The following is a 20,309-nucleotide window of genomic DNA, read 5'->3' on the forward strand; positions in this document are numbered from 1 at the left end:
GCCAAACCTAAGTGGTGCTTGGACCCCAGAGGTTCCCGTGCCTGGAGCAAGGAGGTGAGCCCAGCCAGCCCCATGGGACAGGAACCACAGGAACTGCCACGTGACCCTTTGAAACATTCTGGTGACCCATTTTTGGGTCTCAACCCACGGATTGAGAAACCCTGCTCCAGATGACATCTTTGATCAGTATGAGGATCAGACCTCCAGGAATGCTTCAACCAGGTAGCTGTAATCTATGGGGAAGTCACCTTGGAACACTCCACCCAACAATTTCCCCATTTTGAGTTATGCAATGAAATTACTTACTGGGTGGAGTAACAACCTTATGCGAAAGAGTCAGAATCCAGTTCCACGTTCCCAAGCCTGCTAGACGAGAACCGTTGAGACTAGCACATTCTGTCCTGATAGCCAGATATTGGGGTAAGGCAAAGATCCTTGAGAGTCTACTGGCCCAATTCCTTTTGCTAGGAATGTTTTGGGAAATAGCAGATTTTTGCCAGTCCTGCTCAGACTGCAAGAATGTAGCCCCTAAAGGACAAAGGCCGGGGTCCCTTGATTTCTCTCCCCCTCATAACAACCCTGCTTGAAAGAGTGGGGACTGACATCATAGGACCCTTTGAGAAGAGTGCTTGGGGCCACACTTATTTTAGTACCAGTTGACTATGCCACAAAGCACTCAGAGGCTGTTTACTTATGGAACACCTTCATGCCCATCCTCACGTGGTCTCCCCTCAGAACTGATCACTGATCGGGCGCAAACTTTGTCCCAACTGCTTCAATGGGTCTGGTCCCTCTTAAAGGTTTGACCACTCTGGATCTCAGTCTGTCATCCTCAGACCAATGGCCTAGTCAAATGGTTTATTAAAACCCTTAAGTCAATGCTGTGAAAGTTTGTTAGGACAGAAGTCAGAGACTGGATCAATTGGTGCTGTACCTTTTATTTACGGTACAAGAAGTACTGTAGGCATCTACTGGCTTCTCCTTTTTTGAACTTCTCAGGAGACAACCCCAGGATATTTTAATCTGGTCAAGGTGTCATGGGACACCTAGCCTACCAACTCATTGAATGTCCTCCAATAAGTCCTGCAAATGAGGGAGAGGCTGGATTGTCTCGGTCACTTTGTCTGGGCCAACCTATTCCAGGCCCAATAGAGCCAGGCCTAGCTGTATAATCAGGGAGTTAGGATGAAGGTATTCCAGCTGGGTAACCAAGTTGTCCTGTTGCTTCCTAGCTCAGAGAAAAATGTCTAGCCAAGTGACGGGGCCCCTATGAAGTCGTTCAGAGGGTAGGTCCAGTTGATTATGGTGTTTACTGCCCAGAGCAGTGATGAACAAGGCAGATCTACTGTGTAAGTCTGCTAAAGCCTAAACTTTATCCATCCAGAAGGAGAAGACAAAGATTTGGGACCCTACTCCTGGAACTGGTTGAGGTAGGAGAGAAAGGGGTCCCACTTAGGGAGGGGCTTCAATAGGCCAGAGAGGTCAATTAGAGACCCTAGTGTGAGCATATCAGGATGTATTTTTTCCCATTTCCAGGACAAACCTTCCTAGTGACCCACCAAATTCATATAAAACCTAGAACCAAGTCCAGTTAAAAGATCTATCCAATCCTGGAGGGGCTGAAGTCCCAGTTCACGCAGGAGAAGATGTTAAAACTCGGCATGATTGCAGGATTGAGAAGTCCCTGGTGTAGTCCAGAGGTCCTCATCCCTGAACCGAAGGGGACTATTCAGTTCTGCATAGACTTCCACCAAATCAGTGCAAACTAACTTCAGTGCCTACCAGATGTCCCGAGTTAATGACCTGTTTGATCAGCTCAGCTAAGGCCAACACATCTCTGCATTAGACTTAACTAAGGGCTATTGTCAAATCTGCTCTCCTCTGATCCCTAGGCTAAGACAGCCTTCTTGTCCCGCATAGCCTTTTTCAGTTTATTAATATGCCCTCTTGTTTACATGGAGCCCCAGCCATCTTTCAAAGACTAATGGACCAGGTTGCAGCCACATCAGTCCTACGCAGTGGCCTGCCTGGAAGACATGGTAGGCTATAGTTGGGATTGGCCAACCCACCTCAGGGACTTAGTCACAGTCCTTTAGGCCCTACAGGATGCCAATTTAACAACAAACCCAAAGAAATGCACATTAGTGAAGTAAGCTAACACATACTTAAGGTATCTTTTGGGAAACGATAAAGTGCAACTGTTTGCCGTCAAAGTGCAACCCTAGCCAACACATCCATTCTGAAAACAAAAAAGCAAGTTTGGGCACTTCTGGGGCTGGCGAGGTGGTATTGGTGATTTTGTACCCAAGTTTACATCTCTAGTGGCTTCCCTTACAGATCTTGTTAACAAAAAGAAAAGGAGTACTTGTGGCACCTTAGAGACTAACCAGTTTATTTGAGCATGAGCTTTCGTGAGCTACAGCTCACTTCATCGGATGCATAGCATATCGTGGAAACTGCAGAAGACATTATATACACACAGAGACCATGAAACAAAACTTCCTCCCAGGTTTTGTTTCATGGTCTCTGTGTGTATATAATGTCTTCTGCAGTTTCCACGATATGCTATGCATCCGATGAAGTGAGCTGTAGCTCACGAAAGCTCATGCTCAAATAAACTGGTTAGTCTCTAAGGTGCCACAAGTACTCCTTTTCTTTTTACAAATACAGACTAACACGGCTGTTACTCTGAAACTTGTTAACAAAGCAGCTCCTCGGCAGGTCACTTGATCTCTCCAATGTGACCAGGCATTCCAAGACATTAAAAGGATTCTCTGTAATAAACCAGTACTGCCAGTACCTGATTTTTCACAAGAATTTATTTTACAAATGGATGCCCTACACCAGGTCCTGGGGGTGGTACTGTCCCAGTAATTCCACATTCAAGAACATCCTATTCTGAATATGAGTAGGAAATTCCTAGACTGTGAAACCTCGTATTTGGTCCTCCAGAAGGAGTGTCTAGAAATACAGTGGGTGGTGAAAGCCCTGCACTATTATTTGTTTGGGACTTCCTTTCTTCTTGTCAATTACCACGCAATGCTCCAATGGCTCCAGACAATGAAAAATTCAAATGTCTGGGTTACCTGTAATGTACCTTGCCTTCAAGCACTATTGCTTTCATACAGAGCATAGTCCCGGCAAGAACCACTTTCTGTCCAGGATGAACGAAGATGGCGAGCCACACAGTGAGTTCCCTGAGAGGCCTGCGCAGAGCAGAATCAGTATGTGAGAGGGTATGTCTACACTGCAATTAGATACCTGCAACTGGCCCATGCCTGATGACTCAGACTTGTGTGGCTCTGGCTGTGGGGCTGTTTAACTGTAGTGTAGATGTTCCCGCTTGGGCTCTAGCCCAAGCTCTGTGACAACCTTCCCTACCTACGGTTCTAGAGCCTGGGCTCCAGCACAAGCCAAGACAGCACTACCATTAAACAGCCCCACAGCCTGAGCCCTGTGAGCCCAAGTCAGCTGGCATGGGCCAGCCATGGGCTTCTAATTGCAGTGTAGACATATGATGAAAGAGCAGAGGGAGTGAGGGAGCTACCTACAGAAGTCTTGAAGCTTGGAGCAGGTTTGCTAAATGAGTTAACCAGAGACACTTGGTTCAAGGAGGGAACATCAAGCAGCTGGTACCTTATAAGACAGCAGAAGCAGTTCTTGAAGAGGGCTGACTCTGGGAAGTCTGTCAGGGAGTCAGCTCTGAGTAGGGCAGCTGCATGCTGAACCCAGAGTGGATCATCTCTGAAGGACTGATAAAAGGAGCCTGTGAAGAATCTCTTTCACTCACCCAGGCTCTGAGGTCAGAGCCGTGCCCCAGGACAGACTTTTGAAATTTTGAGTTTTAGGCTTGGTTTATGCTACAGAGTTAGGTTAACACAAGGAAGCTTACATCAACCTTGGGAAGTGTCTACGCTTCAATTTTGCTCCTGCCGATGTAACTGCCCTGCTACACCAACTTAACTCCACCTCCCTGAATGGCATAGAGTCAAGGTCAATGTAGTTAGGTTGATGCATTGTCAGTGTAGACACTGCATTGCTTATGTTGATTGTTACTGACTTTCAGAAGCCTTCCCACAATGCCCCACACTAACAGTACAATTGATACAAGTGCTCCTGGTGAGGATGCTCATGGCTAACACAAGGAGCAAAGTGTAGACACACACAAGTGAAGTAATTACTGTGCTGGCAGTATGCTGACCTAAGTTAGGTTGACTTAATTTTGTAGTGTAGACATGGCCTGACTTTTGAGTTCATTTTGTCTGAATAAACCCAGTCCCCAATAAGGGTGGTGATTGGATGAGCAAGCATGTGGCATCTGTAAAAGAGCCTGGAGGACAGAATAAAGGTCAGGGCAGTGCAGAGGCACTCCAGTCACAAGGTGGCATGAGGGCAGCCAACTCATTTATGGGGCCCTGACTGGAGGCCCTTGGTGCTACAGAAGTAGTACTACTACTGTTAATAATTTTGTGCAGGCAATTACACTGTGCATGCAAATACCAATTTGCCTGTGAACTTGTGGTAATTGCATCTGCAAACTATGCAAGCAGCAGCACACCTGATTTTTTGAAACTCAAAACAAGTTGAAAGGCCTAAAGTATTTTGGGGCTGGGAAAATAGTTAAAAACAGGAGACTTTTCTGCAGATTTCATATACAGAACCTGTCACTCGATCTGGGAGAATGCTACATTATCCGCTATCATTATTTTATTATTTTAAAGTCTAGTTAGGATCAGGACTTCATTGTCCTAGGTGATGCACAAACACATATGGAGATAGATTCCCTGCTGCAAAGATAATTTAAAAGGTACAAAAACCTAGACTTCTTAAAGGCTTTTTCAAGGCCATAAATTCTTCCATCAGATAGGAACTTTCATAAACAAAATGTCAGGTCCTCTTTTTTTGTGTTGTTTATGATGTCAAGTTGCTAATCTTGCATAAAGTTCTTCCCCAGCTAAAGGGTGTTGGCTGAAGCAACTCCCATATGCCAAAACTGTGTTCTGTTGCAGTAGATCTTAATTTCAATCAGCTGATGAAACAGATGTGTATTAAAGTGGGAGGATTAGACAGCTCATCATGATGAGTACTGCATCTTCTGCCGTCTCTTTGTGGTTTAACTATAGACTAACAAGAGTTGGTCCCTTGTTTCTTGTGTCATCAATCAGCCGCTGACCCTAAATCTGAGCTTGCTCTTCCCCTCACCCCCAGATGGTAGGAAAGGGCAAAGATTTATTTTTAATTAGAGAATTTAATGAATTTACCCCTAACTCTTGTTGAATTATAAAACAAAATGAGTGAATTTTGATCTTTGAAAATTTACTACAAAAATGTCTCCATTATTTGTCAAAATATATTAGTTTACTTTTAACAGTTAAATATGAGAATGAAAAAGTATATACCCTGGAAAAACATTCAGTACAATAAAATTAATGACTGAAACATTAAAGATAAACAGAATTGCATAAACGATCTTACATAAGCTGTTTTTTTAAAAAGCATTAGATATACAAGATAAAGGAATACAACAAAGTTGATGCAACTCCAAGTGGGAAGCACTATTTGAAAATTAATCATTTCTATAACTCTTATAACAGATATATGTATACTTACTATAACCCATAACCTGTTTAATATATTGGGCCAGATCCTCAGATGTTGTAAATTAGTTGATTTATATCAATGGAGGATCTGGCCCATTAATTCTACTGTTGTGATTTTAAATGACTACTATCTGTTATATAGGACCATGTTGATTTTGTAGTGTTGAATCATGTGAATGCAGCAGTACAGAGAAGCATGTAAAATAAGTATTTTAAGCCATTCTTTCCACTTATTGGGAAAATAAAAAGCAAAATTACATAAAAATAACACCTTAGATGTTTGTTTGTTTACGTCATTCTGGTAGTTTTGTCCAGCTTTTAAAGTTTGAGGTACATTCAAAAGGATCATAGTAAAAGATATTTGCCTAATGATTTCAAGAGTAATTAAAAAAAAATGACACTAGAGCTGCTTCTTTGACATAATCCTCCCTGTGTAATGTATAAATTAAAAGAAAAGTATACAAAATATTTGTAAAGGCTTGATGTTGTTCCTCTTGAAATCAATGGCACCAGCATCTGTGCCAAAACATGTAATGATTCCATCTTCCTTAACTCTAACAACAATATGTGAATTGCTCATCCAACAACCTGTCTGGGAGGGGAAAAGCAAATTATTGTTGTGAAGTTAAGCTCATTTCCTGTTCTCTTATTGTCTTATTGTGACAATAAGCATAATACTGTTCTGTGGCACAAAACTCCCCCAAAGTGTGCCAGGCTTTTTAGCTTAACAATTGCCCTACTATGTTCCAGATATTTGCAGGCCCTTTTTCATTAGGAGTTTTCCTAGGACAGCTTGGGCCTGTAAATTAAAACCAGGTGGCATAACAAACAGTGGTATGTATTCAAATGACATTCATGTACCATAAAATAAGGAAGACTCAGCAACATGTTTACCACTTAATTTATGTTGAAGGTTTAAGGTAGATAAAGTTCTGTTTTCTAGATGTGGAATATAAAGTTCTGTATTTATTGCTCTTATCAGGTTTGGTAAATAATGGTACTTAATTTTTCATAGAAATCTAGGATTCAGCCCTCAAATGCTGAGTATTTACTGCACATGTTATATGTGAGGTGTGTCACGTCTCACTGACATTAGGAGATGAGGGTGCTCATAGGATAGAAGGTGATCAGTACCTTTCTGATTTGAGCCCCAACTGGTGCATTTTCTTCTGAGAACATTAAAAATTACTAAAACTCTGAAATCAGTATTGTAATCTGTTAGAAACTGAATGGTTACATCAGTTACATAGTAAAGGATTCCTTCCTCCCACCTCCTGCAAACACGCACTTTTTATTGGATTAAGAATCAACATATAAATCAAACAAGAAATGATATCCTCATCTGTGATTGCAGAATCCCCATCCCAAAAGGAGAAAGGTGAAACCAACACTAGGCATGATGTATGCACATTAGCTACTATGCTTGTGGTGTTTATTATTTGCTATTAAGTCATCATAACAGACAATATATAATAATAAACACAAAAAGAGACAAAACCCTGCTGAAAAATAACGAGACAGAAGAGAAAAAGAGGGGGAGATGGGAAGAAATTGTGTACTGTTTGATTCACATAACCCTCATATGTTGATTTTTTATTTAATGCTAAAGGATAGCTAACTAACCAATGTTAATTAATAAATGTGCAAAGACCTTAACCCAGGTTCTTTATGCTCAGCTTGGATATTAGTGAAGATATGCAAAATATGCAAATCCCGTTTTTCGCAGTACCGTTTCTCTTCTTTCATTATATGGAATAAAGAGTCTTAATTTTGTTATACTGCAAGTGAACCAATGTTTTATTTTTATTTTATTGAGAGTGGCAGGACTATCGCAAATGGTGGTTTTATAGAGTTCAGATATATGGGAAATTAGGAATATCAATATGATGTGTGTCCTATTCAATTCTTCTATAAGTAAACATTCTAGAAGGCATCTGATTTTATACTCAAGCTTACTTTCACAATATCTGGTTCACATTTTTGTGGATTCACAGAGAAATGTTCAGTAAAATGCCTCAACAGAAAAACAATTGGGAGTCAGTGACTGGACACTAGGAATGAACTTGGCCCTAAATCTTTTTTTAAACAACCTCCTTATGTCTGGCAACATCTGAAAGACAACAAGAAATAGTTGTTAATGACTAGATTTTATGATGGTCTGGAATCAAAGGAACAAATACTACTTACTACATATGCAGGGATGAAAGAAAGCAAAATTCCAGGTGTACTGACTCACTGCTTTGCTTATTTATACATTAAATTGAGCTAAGAGGTGGTGCAAGGAGCTGCCAGGAGAGGCAGAACAGCAATTATAATTGCACTTTTGACAAAGAGCATTATTAATCATAACTGAAGAATTACAGTTCAGAATTATGCATCTGACATGTATTGCTGCTTTTTTAAATACATTGGGGCATATTTGTTTACTGGTTTAGCTAATGTGAAAAACAGCAGAGTGCCCGGCTGTGGAAAATGGGGACATAGGGCTGTAGCAATGCAAAGTGACTATAGCTTCACTTATGAGCGGCCACTGTTAGAGGCAGTAGCACTCAAATGGTGATTGCTGTCTTAACATTTTTTATCAGTCCTATGAGTACAGATTGGATATTGTGCCACAACTCCAAATCTCTTCCATTATCTTCTCACAAATGATGAACTCTGCTGTAGATTTTGGAGTTGAAGGCCCTTCTACATCGTTTTCTGCTGCTCATTTTTTTAGCTTTTAGAGAAACTAAGGAAAACATCCTCCTCCATTAGCCAACAAAAGAAACAATAGAAATGGTTTTCTACAATAAACATAACCTCTAGTGCAAAAGGTCACTTAATACGGTAACTAAGAAGGAAGTTAGACAAAATTCCTGTTAATAAGAATGGGAGTTCTGTGGATAACTCAATCTTAGCTCTGTCAAGTGCTTCCTGTGGGATAATCACCAGCTGCTAAATCCTTGCTCCTTCTGTTTTCTCCTCTTGGCTGTATTGATTACTATCAGAACATTCATCTCTCTTTCAGGCTCCAGAAGACTAGCTTGACCAGGCTCAGAGACATTGCTTGGGGACTTTGAGTTTAGGAGCTTGTAAGCCAGGGTTCCTGAGGTAAAGGCCTCTTAAACAGTTATTTTAATTTGTCTGACTGTTCTTTCATGTGACTGAAGCCTCTCTTAGCTATTCCTAGCTACAATTAATATTAATAATAAAATCATCATCAGTATGTACTAGTAATAATACAACCTTTATCTTGTGGGACCCGAAAGCAACTAGTAAGCTTATAGGGTGACGGTGCACCAATCTGGAGCATCAGAGGATGATACATATATCATATACATATATGTTTGAGATTTTATACAATATTTTACATAGTAATGCTACTATACTTTGCACTAACTTGCAAGAAGAGGGGACAGGGCCATTTGGTTATTGAATGTGACAAGGGAGCACCAAAGAAAGTATTCTGGATTGAAAAATTCAGTGGAACATATATTCTTTCCTATGGAGTGAAGTTTTAGGTTATTGCCTCCCAAACAATCAACAGAGAACTTGCTGGTGGTCTGTCCCTAAAGAGCAACCTGGTCACATGATGTTGCCTCTCCTCCTTGACACCAACTCCCAAACTGTATTAAAAATAGCTACAAATATATTAAAATGATTGCCTAATATCACTTTTCTATATAAGCAATTGCTGTAGTAGCCAGAGGGTTGTTAATGTGAATGGGTGAGAAAGTGGTCCCTATGATTACAAATGGGAAGTGGTCTGCAATGCAGTAGAAAGTTTTGCAAACCCCTTACTTTTGGCATAGAATTTGAGTGATTTAACTGGCTGTGACTAAGTAGCAGATTACACTCCCCTGTCCCTTCAACCCAACCTGGGAACACATTAAGACACCAAAGGGGAAGTGTAAGTGCACTCACATCAGGAATGAAATTAATTCATTTTGCTTTATTACAGCTGCAGGAAATGTCAAACCAAGGCTGATGACAACTGAAAATGAGTATATAAAGGGATTATTCTGCACAAATATACATAAACTCCTATTTGAAAATATGGTGGTTGTCTCTATTAGAAACTGTGGTGTTTTGAAAGTTGTGTTAAAATTGTGATTTATTACTTTAAACGATCAAAGGTCTTCAAATTTCCTGTTCCTGCTTGCCCCTATGGGTCTTCCTAGTGAAGCATGAGATCTGGGCCAGGCAGCAGCCAGACCAAGGTAAGCTGTGGTCTGCTTTGAATCTCCCTGGTTTGTGCATGTGTTACTATTTTGAATTCCAAGAAATAAAGTTACCTGGCATTTTCCAGCAAGAGTATTTTTATGTTTATCTAACATCTCTCTTTGTAAGCTGTGCCTGTAACAGAAATTAGTTTAGGCCATGAATTATTATAAGTAATGTTAATGTATTTCAGGCTTTCCCTCACTCCACCTATTTTCATTATCTAATACTAATTCCTTCCTTGTCACCCTGATAAACACAGGACAATCATACTGGCATCAATCGTACAGTCTGGTTTTAACAGAAGGGGAATGGGTGATAGCCCTACCCTGTTTCCAGCGCCTTTGAAGGCTGACATTACTTTCCCCCCTCTGGAGCGAACAACGCTAAGGGGGTGGGGAGCGGGGGGCTTCCCCTCCAGGCCTCTGTCGCTCTGCCCGCGGCTGGCCTGCAGTCGGTGGGGGCGCGGCGCACCTGCCTGCGCTGCTCCCCCCCCCGCGCGCGCCAGGCCGAGCTGGCAGCCTGCCAGCGGAGGCAGCGGGGCCGCTCCCAGTGGCGGGGGGGGGGAGTCAGGTGAGCCTCCACCGCTCCAAGGCGTGTCCAGTCCCGGGCGCTGCCCGCGCGGCTACTAATCCCCGCCCCAGCCCAGCTCGCCCGCACTTGCTGCCCCGCGTCCCAGCTGCCGCTCCGCTCCGCCCAGCTCCCCGTCTCCGGGTGGGCGCCCCGCGGGCAGCATGTACGGCGACCAGCAGCAGCTGCAGACCCAGGCGCTGCCCCCGCACCTGCAGCAGCACGGGGCGCAGCACCACCGGCCCCAGCCCTGCTACCACACGCTGCCTCTGCCGCACCGCCGGCCCCGGCCGTGCCCCGAGCCCCTGCCGTGCCACGACCCGCCGCCCGTGCAGAGCCGGCCCCGGCCCCGGCCGTGCCACGACCCGCCGCCCCTGCCGTGCCACGACCCGCCGCCCCTGCCGAGCCGGCCCAAGCCGTGCCCCGAGCCGCTGCCGAGCTGGCCCAAGCCGTGCCCCGAGCCGCTGCCCAAGCCGTGCCCCGAGCCCCTGCCGTGCTGGCCCCAGCAGTGCCCCGAGCCGCTGCCCAAGCCATGCCCCGAGCCGCTGCCCCACCATCAGCATCAGGACGGCAAGGTTGTGTACGAGCGGGTGAGGACCTATAGCTACCCCGGGGGCAGGCTCCCTCCGTGCTCCCCCAGGGCGGTGTCCCCGCTGGAGAGCGCGACAGGCCACCAGCATGTCATCTGGAGCCGCGACCCGCCCCAGCAGGTAGGTGGGTCTCCCTCCCTCCTGCCTTCGGGATTTGGCTGGCGGCTCGTTCGGCTGCCTCTTGTGCTTCTGTAGACTTGGGCCTCTGCTACCTCCTGCTGCCTGGGTGGCTGTGCGTGACCGAGCGTGCGGGGGAGGGTTTCATTGACTAGTCACTGTGTGAATGGGGGGAAGTGATTGACTAGTTACTGTGTTGGGGGGCATTGACTAGTTACTCTGTGTGTGTGTGTTGGGCTGGGGTCACTGACTGGTTACACTGTGGGTGGGAGGTCACTGATCCACAGGCCCATTTACACAATTGTTGCTGAGGGAATCATTGAAATTCAAAATTCCTGTATATGGCTATTCCTGAAGTGAGTCATACAAGGGCTACTATGCTTCTAAACGGATTTGCAAGTTGCATGGGAGAGTATTTTCTTTTTTGGCATTCACCAGTAGGGGAGAGGTGTGTTTAGCTTTCACCATAGAGCTATTGACATGCAGAGAAAAGGTAATTTACAAAAGAGTTCTGTAGGGGTGTGGCAGCTTTATGAATGTGGTGTAAACAGGACTGATTTAAAGTATGAGCACTGATGATTATCTGCAGCTGAGAACTGTAACAGGCAAAATCATTAGATTTAGAAGTGTTTTGCAGTTTGTCCTGGGATTTCTGTTCTTGTATAAGAAATTATATATAATTTCTGTACTGTAAAGATAAACGGATTATGAAATGGATAGATGGACCTCATAAAAGCTAGTGACTGTTTTTGGAATGAGATCAAAACCAAACAGTACATTAAGATACCTTTTTGTGTCCCAATAGTAATTTTTATTACATTAAAAAGAAAAGGAGTACTTGTGGCACCTTAGAGACTAACCAGTTTATTTGAGCATGAGCTTTCGTGAGCTACATCCGATGAAGTGAGCTGTAGCTCACGAAAGCTCATGCTCAAATAAACTGGTTAGTCTCTAAGGTGCCACAAGTACTCCTTTTCTTTTTACGAATACAGACTAACACGGCTGTTACTCTGAAACCTTTTATTACATTGTAAGTATTAAAGAAAAGCATTATACACAGGGCATTGCTGAAATTATGCTAAGCAACCTGTTTGTTATCTATGTGTGAAAAGCTATATGTAACTGTAATGTATTTTCACAATCCAGGTTTTTTATGATTTTCAATTTAAATTCCACTTTTTCCTATCTTAGAATAGATGAACTACATTTGTATTTGTTCAAGCTTTCTTTAGTAATTCCTACCTACTATTGTTGACTACAGGACTACGAACAAATAAACCCCCACAATATTTCAGTTCAACACAATTCAATAAGGACAAATGCAAAGTACTCCACTTAGGAAGGAATGAACAGTTGCACACATACAAAATGGGAAATGACTGCTTAGGAATGAGTACTGCGGAAATGGATCTGGGGGTCATAGTGGACCACAAGCTAAATTTGAGTCAACAGTTTAACACTGCAGCAAAAAAAGCGAACATTATTCTGGGATGCATTAGCAGGAGTGTTGTAAAAAAATAGCATGAGAAGTAATTCTTCTGCTCTACTCCGCGCTGAGTAGGCCTCAGCTGGAGTGTTGTGTCGAGTTCTGGGTGCCACATTTCAGGAAAGACTTGGACAAATTGGAGAAAGTCCAGAGAAGAGCAACAAAAATTATTATAGGTCTAGAAAACATGACCTATGAGGGAAGATTGAAAAAATTGGATTTGTTTAGTATGGAAAAGAGAAGTAAATTGTGAGGGAACATAACAGTTTTCAAGAACATAAAAGGATGTTACAAGGAGGAGGGGGGAAATTATTGTTGTTAATGTCTGAGGATATGACAAGAAGCCTGCAGGAGGTTCAGGTTGGATATTAGGAAAAACTTCCTAACTGTCAGGTGGTTAAGCACTGGAATAAATTGCCTAGGGAGGTTGTGGAATCTCCATCACTGGAGATTTTTAAGAGTGGGTTAGACAAACACCTCTCAGGGATGGTCTAAATAATACTTTGTCCTTCCATGAGTGCAGGGGACTGGACTAGATGACCTCTCTAAAGGAATTCTACTTGAAGTTGAAAATGCACAAATCAATTTAAATAGATCAGACTAGTAGTGGTAGCCCTCTTTCCAGAAAAGTTGATTATAAAAAAAAATAGCAGAACAGATACCAGTATGATATTAAAGACCAGTAGGTCTTCAATGAGGTCAAAGAGCAGAGGAAAGATGTAGTTTTTATTGTGCAGCTAAACTGATTTAAATATTTTGTAGTGGATCCTGATATATAAGAAGCAGATGCCTTCTTAATTTATAGCTACAATTGGAACAGCACAGTAGCATAGAGTGACACTACACAGCAAGTATTAGTTATTCCATCAACCTTCTTTTCTCACTACTTCAGCAAATACATCCATTTTCTGTGGAAATGTTGTGTCTTGTCTTTTACAAAAGCAAAGTTAACATTTGTTGATACTATTAGCGACAGAAGTTCATGGAGCTGTGTCAAGGTTCCTTCCCCACTCTGAACTCTAGGGTACAGATGAGGGGACCTGCATGAAAACCCCCCTAAGTTTATTTTTACCAGCTTAGGTTAAAACTTTCCCAAGGTACAAACTATTTTACCTTTTGTCCCTGGACTTTATTGCTGCCACCACCAAGCATCTAACAAATATAACCAGGAAAGAGCCACTTAGAAACGTCTTTCCCCCCAAAATCCCCCCCAAGCCCTACACCCCCTTTCCTGGGGAAGGCTTGATAAAAATCCTCACCGATTTGCATAGGTGAACACAGATCCAAACCCTTGGATCTTAAGAACAATGAAAAAGCAATCAGGTTCTTAAAAGAAGAATTTTAATAGAAGAAAAAGTAAAAGAATCACCTCTGTAAAATCGGGATGGTAAATACCTTACAGGGTAATCAGATTCAAAACATAGAGAATCCCTTTAGGCAAAACCTTAAGTTACAAAAAGACATAAAAACAGGAATATACATTCCATTCAGCGCAACTTATTTTATCAGCCATTTAAACAAAACAGAATCTAACGCATATCTAACTAGATTGCTTACTAACTCTTTACAGGAGTTCTGACCTGCATTCCTGCTCTGGTCCTGCAGGGCAAAAACAACACAGACAGAGAAACCCTTTGTTTCTCCCCCCTCCAGCTTTGAAAGTATCTTGTGTCCTCATTGGTCATTTTGGTCAGGTGCCAGCGAGGTTGTCTTAGCTTCTTAACCCTTTACAGGTGAAAGGGTTTTTCCTCTGGCCAGGAGGGATTTAAAGGTGTTTACCCTTCCCTTTATATTTATGACAAGCTGCAATAAAAATTTGTTTCATAATTTCTTTGTAGTGCTGATGAGATGTTACTAAAAGTGAAATGTCTTCCCTATTGTGAATTTGTTCTGTTTGTGTAACTTCTTATTGTGGATTGTTTAATCTATCTATTGTGATTTCACTTAGTATAATATCTGTCATTGCTGTGGGATAGGGCTTTTGTAAACTCTGGAAAACAGGGCATTTTACCAACAATGGATGTGAATGTGTATATAATGCCGATTACCCTCAGCTCTGCATGAATGAATGAGTGTGCTCACACCTTCCTGGATAATTTTACTAATATTTGAGTTTCAAAAGAGTTTTAGATGTCATCCTGTTCAGAATGTTTATGGCATTGGGATACACATCTCATTTTTAACGAATTTGTAGATTTGTGTTTGAGTTAAAAGTCTTTGGGCCTGATTTTACAGTCTTTACTCAGGCAAAACTCTCATTGACTTTAGTGTGAGTTTTTCCTGAGCAAGTGTTTCAGGATCAGGATGGTCTGGTATGAAGTGTGGCAATTATCTGAAGTATCTGTTTATGCCTGTGCATAATCTCATAACATAGATACAGCATGCATGTGATTTTTTTTTTTTTTATTCTACCTTATTTCATTTTATTCATGGGTAAGAATTACGGAAGTGTGATTCTAGGAGTGATGGAAAAAAGATTTCAGTGCTTAGAAAATTAACGTTAGTTTTTTTCTGGGTAATTTCTGGTTGTAATCCTTCTGTTGTCATATTTCAGAGTAACAGCCGTGTTAGTCTGTATTCGCAAAAAGAAAAGGAGTACTTGTGGCACCTTAGAGACTAACCAATTTATTTGAGCATGAGCTTTCGTGAGCTACAGCTCACTTCATCGGATGCATGCTGTGGAAATCGCACAAGACATTTTATACACAGACACCATGAAACAATGCCTCCTCCCACCCCACTCTCCTGCTGGTAATAGCTTATCTAAAGTGATCATCAAGTTGGCCCATTTCCAGCAGAAATCCAGGTTTTCTCACCCTCCGCCCTCCCACAAACAAACTCACTCTCTCATAGCAAGTGGACAATTTTCCATTTGGAGCATAGGATTAATCTAAATAGGATTTTAGTTTAAAATAAAGAGGGCCCCTCTTCATGTATTTAGTTGCCCGCTCATTGACAGGTATTTCACAAATAGTTTAGATTGGGATGTGTAAGAACTGACAGATTTTAGCTGCCTCACCATGTATATGTTGTAAAGTGATTTCAATCTGAATATGTATTAGGCCAGTTCCAGAGGCAGCCTGATCTTTAGCAAATGCAGTCAGTTTGCTACAGACTGCTTCCTATGCCACAGAATCATATCTTTTATAATTTTTCACAACAAAATCATAGAATATCCATGGTGTGCAGGTAAATATTTAGCCATGAATATTGGAGATGGATTGGATGGAATATTTCAGATTATGTTTATAAATAGTGTTGCAAATAAATTCTCACAGGATTTTTGCACCAAATATTTGAATATATGGGTTAACTAAATACATGCGTAAAAGCCCAATCTCACAAACGCAGATGTACAGTATTTGAGTAACTTCAGTGGGACTACGTCCATGAATGAAATTACTTGCGTGCATCAGTGTTGGCAGAATCTGGTCAAAAATGTTCAGGTTACCCTTTTGCCAATCATAGTGTCAGTCCTTAAATTTAGAAAACATGTCCCTAGGAAAATATAGAATAGTTCAATTTTTACTGATTAATTTTTTACCTAGTCAGCTATCAAATGCATAAGTTAAAGCTAAAGTAGGTGCCTATTTATCCAAAAGTGTAAATAACTTGTTTGGGTACAAGAGAATAGATCTAGGGTTGCCTAAATGTGAACTTGTTGGGTTAGAGCCTGCCCTCTTCAGGTCTGCTTTCTGTCACTCCTGACAGTGCAAAGCAGAGTTAAATCCAGTTTAAGCAGCTAGCTGAAGCTTCCTCTTGCATAAGGGATTCCTCCCTTTATAGCCTCTGGTGTTAGGGGGCATAGCTAAGAAAAGGAGGTGGTGTGTATGGAGAACTCTCCTGCTCTGGCAGTCCCTGGCTGCTCGAATGGCCCTTTGCACCTATGGTTGCCAATTTTGGTTGGATGTATTCCTGGAGATTTCATCACATGACATAATCTTTAATTAAAGTTTAATCTTTAATTTCTGGAGACTCCAGGCCAATCCTGTAGGGTTGGCAAATTTATTTGCACCTGATACGTAGGCACGTCTGGTGCATATTTAAATAAGTTTCTAAAATACCATATTATGCTCAATAGACCCTAGCAAAACACAAACTATGTTTTAATACAGCTAAATGTAAAGTTATACATGTAGGAAGAGAGAATTTAGGCCATACTTACAGGATAGGGGGCTCTGTCCTGGGAAGTAGTAACTCTGAAAAAGACCTGGTGATCGGGGTGAATAGCTCCCAGTGTGACACTAGCCAAAAGGGCTATCATGCAATCCTTGGCTACATAAACGGGGGAATCTCAAATAGGAGTATAGCAATTATATTATCTCTGTAGTTGGTAGTGGAATGGTTGCTGCTGGAATACTGTGTTCAGTTCGTGGAGTCAAGAATTCAAGAAGGATGTTTTTGGAGAGTGCTCAGAAAAGAGCCATGAGAATGATTAAAGGAATGGAAACATACCTTATAGGGATAGACTCCAATCTGTTCAGTTTAAGAAAGAGAGAAGGTGAAGTGGTGACTTGATCCCAGTCTGTAAGTACCTACATGAGGAATAAATATTTGATAATGGGTTCTTCAATCTAGCAGACAAAAGTACGACAGTATCCAGTGGCAGGAAGTTGAAGCTAGACAAATTCAGACTGGAAATAAGGCATACTTTTTATGACTGTGCGGGTAATTAACCTTTGGAACAATTTACTAAGGGTTGTGGTGGATTCTCCATTACTGGCAATTTTTAAATCCACATTAGATGTTTTTAAAAAAAGATATGCTCTATTTTTGGGAATTTCGATGACTGTATTATGCAGGAAATCAGACAATTACAGTGTACCTTTCTGGCCTCAGAATCTAATTCTATGTCTCAAATAGGAGAAGTATAAACAGGATGCAAGCTGACAGTACAGTCCTTATAAAAATTACACAAGTGTCTGTGCAGGTAATTTCAACTTCAGTATTTTAGAGATTTAAAATTGTTTACACAACATTAACTAAATTTGGCAAATTTCACTTACATATCAAAGCCTTAAAGATGCATTTGAGATGAGCATGTTGTTTGTAATGTTCATTTAACTTTAAAACATCTCAAATCATGTTTTCAAAGGTGGATAGAAGAATGATGTTCCTGGACTAAGTAACTTGATGGATGATCAAGTTTTGCAATAGGTGGAATATTAATAGGATCAGTAGGAACTGGATCAGGCCTCATCTATGGTTTGTAATAGAAACACTAACAACACTTAAACTATAGTGGCACGCATTCCTCTCCATAATTCTGCAGTACAATAATTGTCAAATTTGACTTATTTGTATAATGTTAAAATAACTTTTTTAAGTAATGTATCTAGGATATTAGATAGGGGTTTTGGTGGTCTTGGATATATCTCTTAACCGTAATCATGTTAACTTTTAAACTATTTTAATACCTATGTGTCTGTTTCAGTTAAAAAATGACCTTACAGAAAAGTACTGTACCAGATGGAAAATGATAGACTTTGTATAGGCTTTCTCAACCATCATATAGAATTTAGAATTTTTAATAGAAAATATATCCTGCCACAGGATAGTTTATAGATTATCGGTTACCCCCCCCCCTTTTTTTTTTTTTTTTTTTTTTTGAGAAATGATATCATTCTCTATTAAAGTATTTAGGATTGCTGGGAAATTTCTGTAGCACTCTATTGATTTCATCCCTGTTATGCTCTCTGGAGGACTTTTCCCTCTGAGTCTCCAGTGTTTTGCTTCATGGAAGCTGAGGAAAACTTTATTTTTGTGGCATCTGCAGTTTTTCATAGACTGCTACAATGAGAATGACTTTTCAAAAATTGAATTTGGTATGACCTTGAAAAATTATTTAAGACTGAACAAAAGGGTATAAAACTCAGTAATAATATGTGTTTCAACAGGTAAACATTTGTAAAATCCCTATCTTCATAGTACAATATCCTGCTATAGGGCTGTATTTTCAGATAAGTGAATGTGCAGATTTTCACACACAATGTGCTCACCGCTATGTGCCTCATTGTGCATGCACTTACTTTGATTATGCATTCAAATTAGGTTATTGCCTGTACAAATTATTATAATTAATTTTTTGTGCACAGTTATCTAGTTTCCATTACTAGTGGTGATAAGTTGTGAGCATGTTAAATATATAATTGTTTAAGCTAACTTTTTTCAAAATCAGGCTTGTGAGAGGGGTGTATGTGTGGTTGTTTTTGTTTTGTTTTGTTTTTTTTTAAATAACCATTGAGCAAATAAAATTCCTTTTTGTGTCTTTAGCTCCAGTTTATGGAATGAAAATTTTAATCCTGAACAAATTTAAGGAAAACTTTGACAAGCAAGTATTAACGCTGCTTGTCACAACTTTACAAGTGGCATTTAGACAGAATTCTGTGCTGAGAATTAGGAGGCAAGAGTTCCCCTTCTGCCTCTACCACTGACTGTGCTTTGTGATCATAGGCAAGTCAGCTAAATTCTCTGTGCTTCAGTGACCCTGTCTGTAAAATGGAGATATATGCCCAAACTGGTAATGTGCATTGAAATCTAGAGATGAAAATGTTAAGCATTAATTAATATGTAGTACTTTACTACGCAGTGTAGTTTTAGCCGTGTCAGTCCCGGGATATTAGAGAGGTAAGGTGGTATTTTTTAGAGGTTGGTCCAATAAAAGATATTACCTCACCCACGTTGTCTCTCCATGTAGTATTGTAGACGTATTAGAAAACATGTCCCTAAAGTTAAGCCTGTGCTTAAATGTTTGCTGAATCAGGCTCTAAAGGCACAAAAAGGTCAGACATGGAGTGAGTTGTGGTTTCTGTGGCTGGAATACTGGTTGTAAACTTTTGGAAGGTGGAGAGGGAGGATGTTTAATAAACATTAATTTAGGCGGTTTCTCAAGCTCAAGTGTCAGCAAGTGAGAAGGCGTGTAGTTGGAAGTAGATGAAAGAAACAAAAGAAGTGGTTGGCAAGAATTTTGGAAGGAGTATTAAGAGTGACAGGGAGAGTAGGTGGAATTTAACGTTTGTTCAGTCCCCTACATTGGAAGTATATAATTCTTTGGGAGGCTGAGTTGTCCAATGGGAAATGCAAGGGACTAGAAGTAAGAACTCTTGAGCCCTATCTTGACTCTCCTATTGACTTTATGCAGATTGCTTAATTTCTGCATATCTCAGTTTATCCAGTTATCCCATGGGTATACCTACTTCACATTGATTTCTGAACCTTAACTGAGTTCTCAGATAAAGTGATATAGAAATATTATATTGTTTGCTACTGCTGATTGGCCAAGAGAATTCTCTTGTGTGATACTTTTTAAAAAATTATTTCTGGATAGATTCTATATGTTCATGAAAGCCATAAAAGATACACTGTGTGTGTGTGTGTGTGTGTGTGTGTGTGTGAATCAAACATTTCGTATAGCATTTACTCTATCAGTGAATCAGTGTTTTCCACTATGATTATTCTTATGTATACTTTGATTACATTATAGAGTAAGAAAATTTGGAAATGGATAATGTCTCTTATGATCTATTTGTCTGTATTGCCTTGTCACAGATGAAAGCAGCTACTTCATTAATATGTTGTTCTTAGTAATTTTTTTGCTGTATCCAGCCTTTGATTTACTCTTTCCTGTTTGAGATTGTGGGCCAAATGCTACTCTGTGTCAGATCAGGGTATATCTGGAATAATTCCATTGACTTCAGTGAGGTTGTCTGAGAGGAGTCTTTCAAGGCAAATTGAAAACTCATG

The 20,309-nt window shown here is 40.8% G+C and overlaps 1 protein-coding gene and 1 long non-coding RNA gene across 3 annotated transcripts in view; one reads left to right on the plus strand and one right to left on the minus strand.

The window, feature by feature from the left end:
* Window positions 1-7,390: 7,390 nt before the first annotated feature.
* Window positions 7,391-10,315, minus strand: LOC122461574. Its single transcript, XR_006283531.1, has 3 exons — window positions 10,132-10,315; window positions 9,507-9,576; window positions 7,391-7,710 (listed from the first exon to the last, which is right to left on the minus strand). It is a non-coding gene; the product is annotated as an uncharacterized LOC122461574 (long non-coding RNA).
* Window positions 9,752-20,309, plus strand: part of POF1B (POF1B actin binding protein) — a 47,003-nt gene continuing 36,445 nt past the window's right edge. The window contains exon 1 of one of the 2 annotated variants that reach the window (XM_043521643.1): window positions 9,752-9,802. In XM_043521643.1, coding sequence (XP_043377578.1) covers window positions 9,770-9,802 — 33 coding nt within the window. In that variant the 5' untranslated portion in view covers window positions 9,752-9,769. Of the gene's footprint in view, window positions 9,803-10,379; window positions 11,084-20,309 lie in introns of those variants that run through there. The other variant, XM_037909049.2, reaches the window with a different exon arrangement.

Source organism: Chelonia mydas, chromosome 9, assembly GCF_015237465.2.
Source record: "Chelonia mydas isolate rCheMyd1 chromosome 9, rCheMyd1.pri.v2, whole genome shotgun sequence".
In the NCBI taxonomy this organism is placed as follows: domain Eukaryota; kingdom Metazoa; phylum Chordata; order Testudines; family Cheloniidae; genus Chelonia; species Chelonia mydas.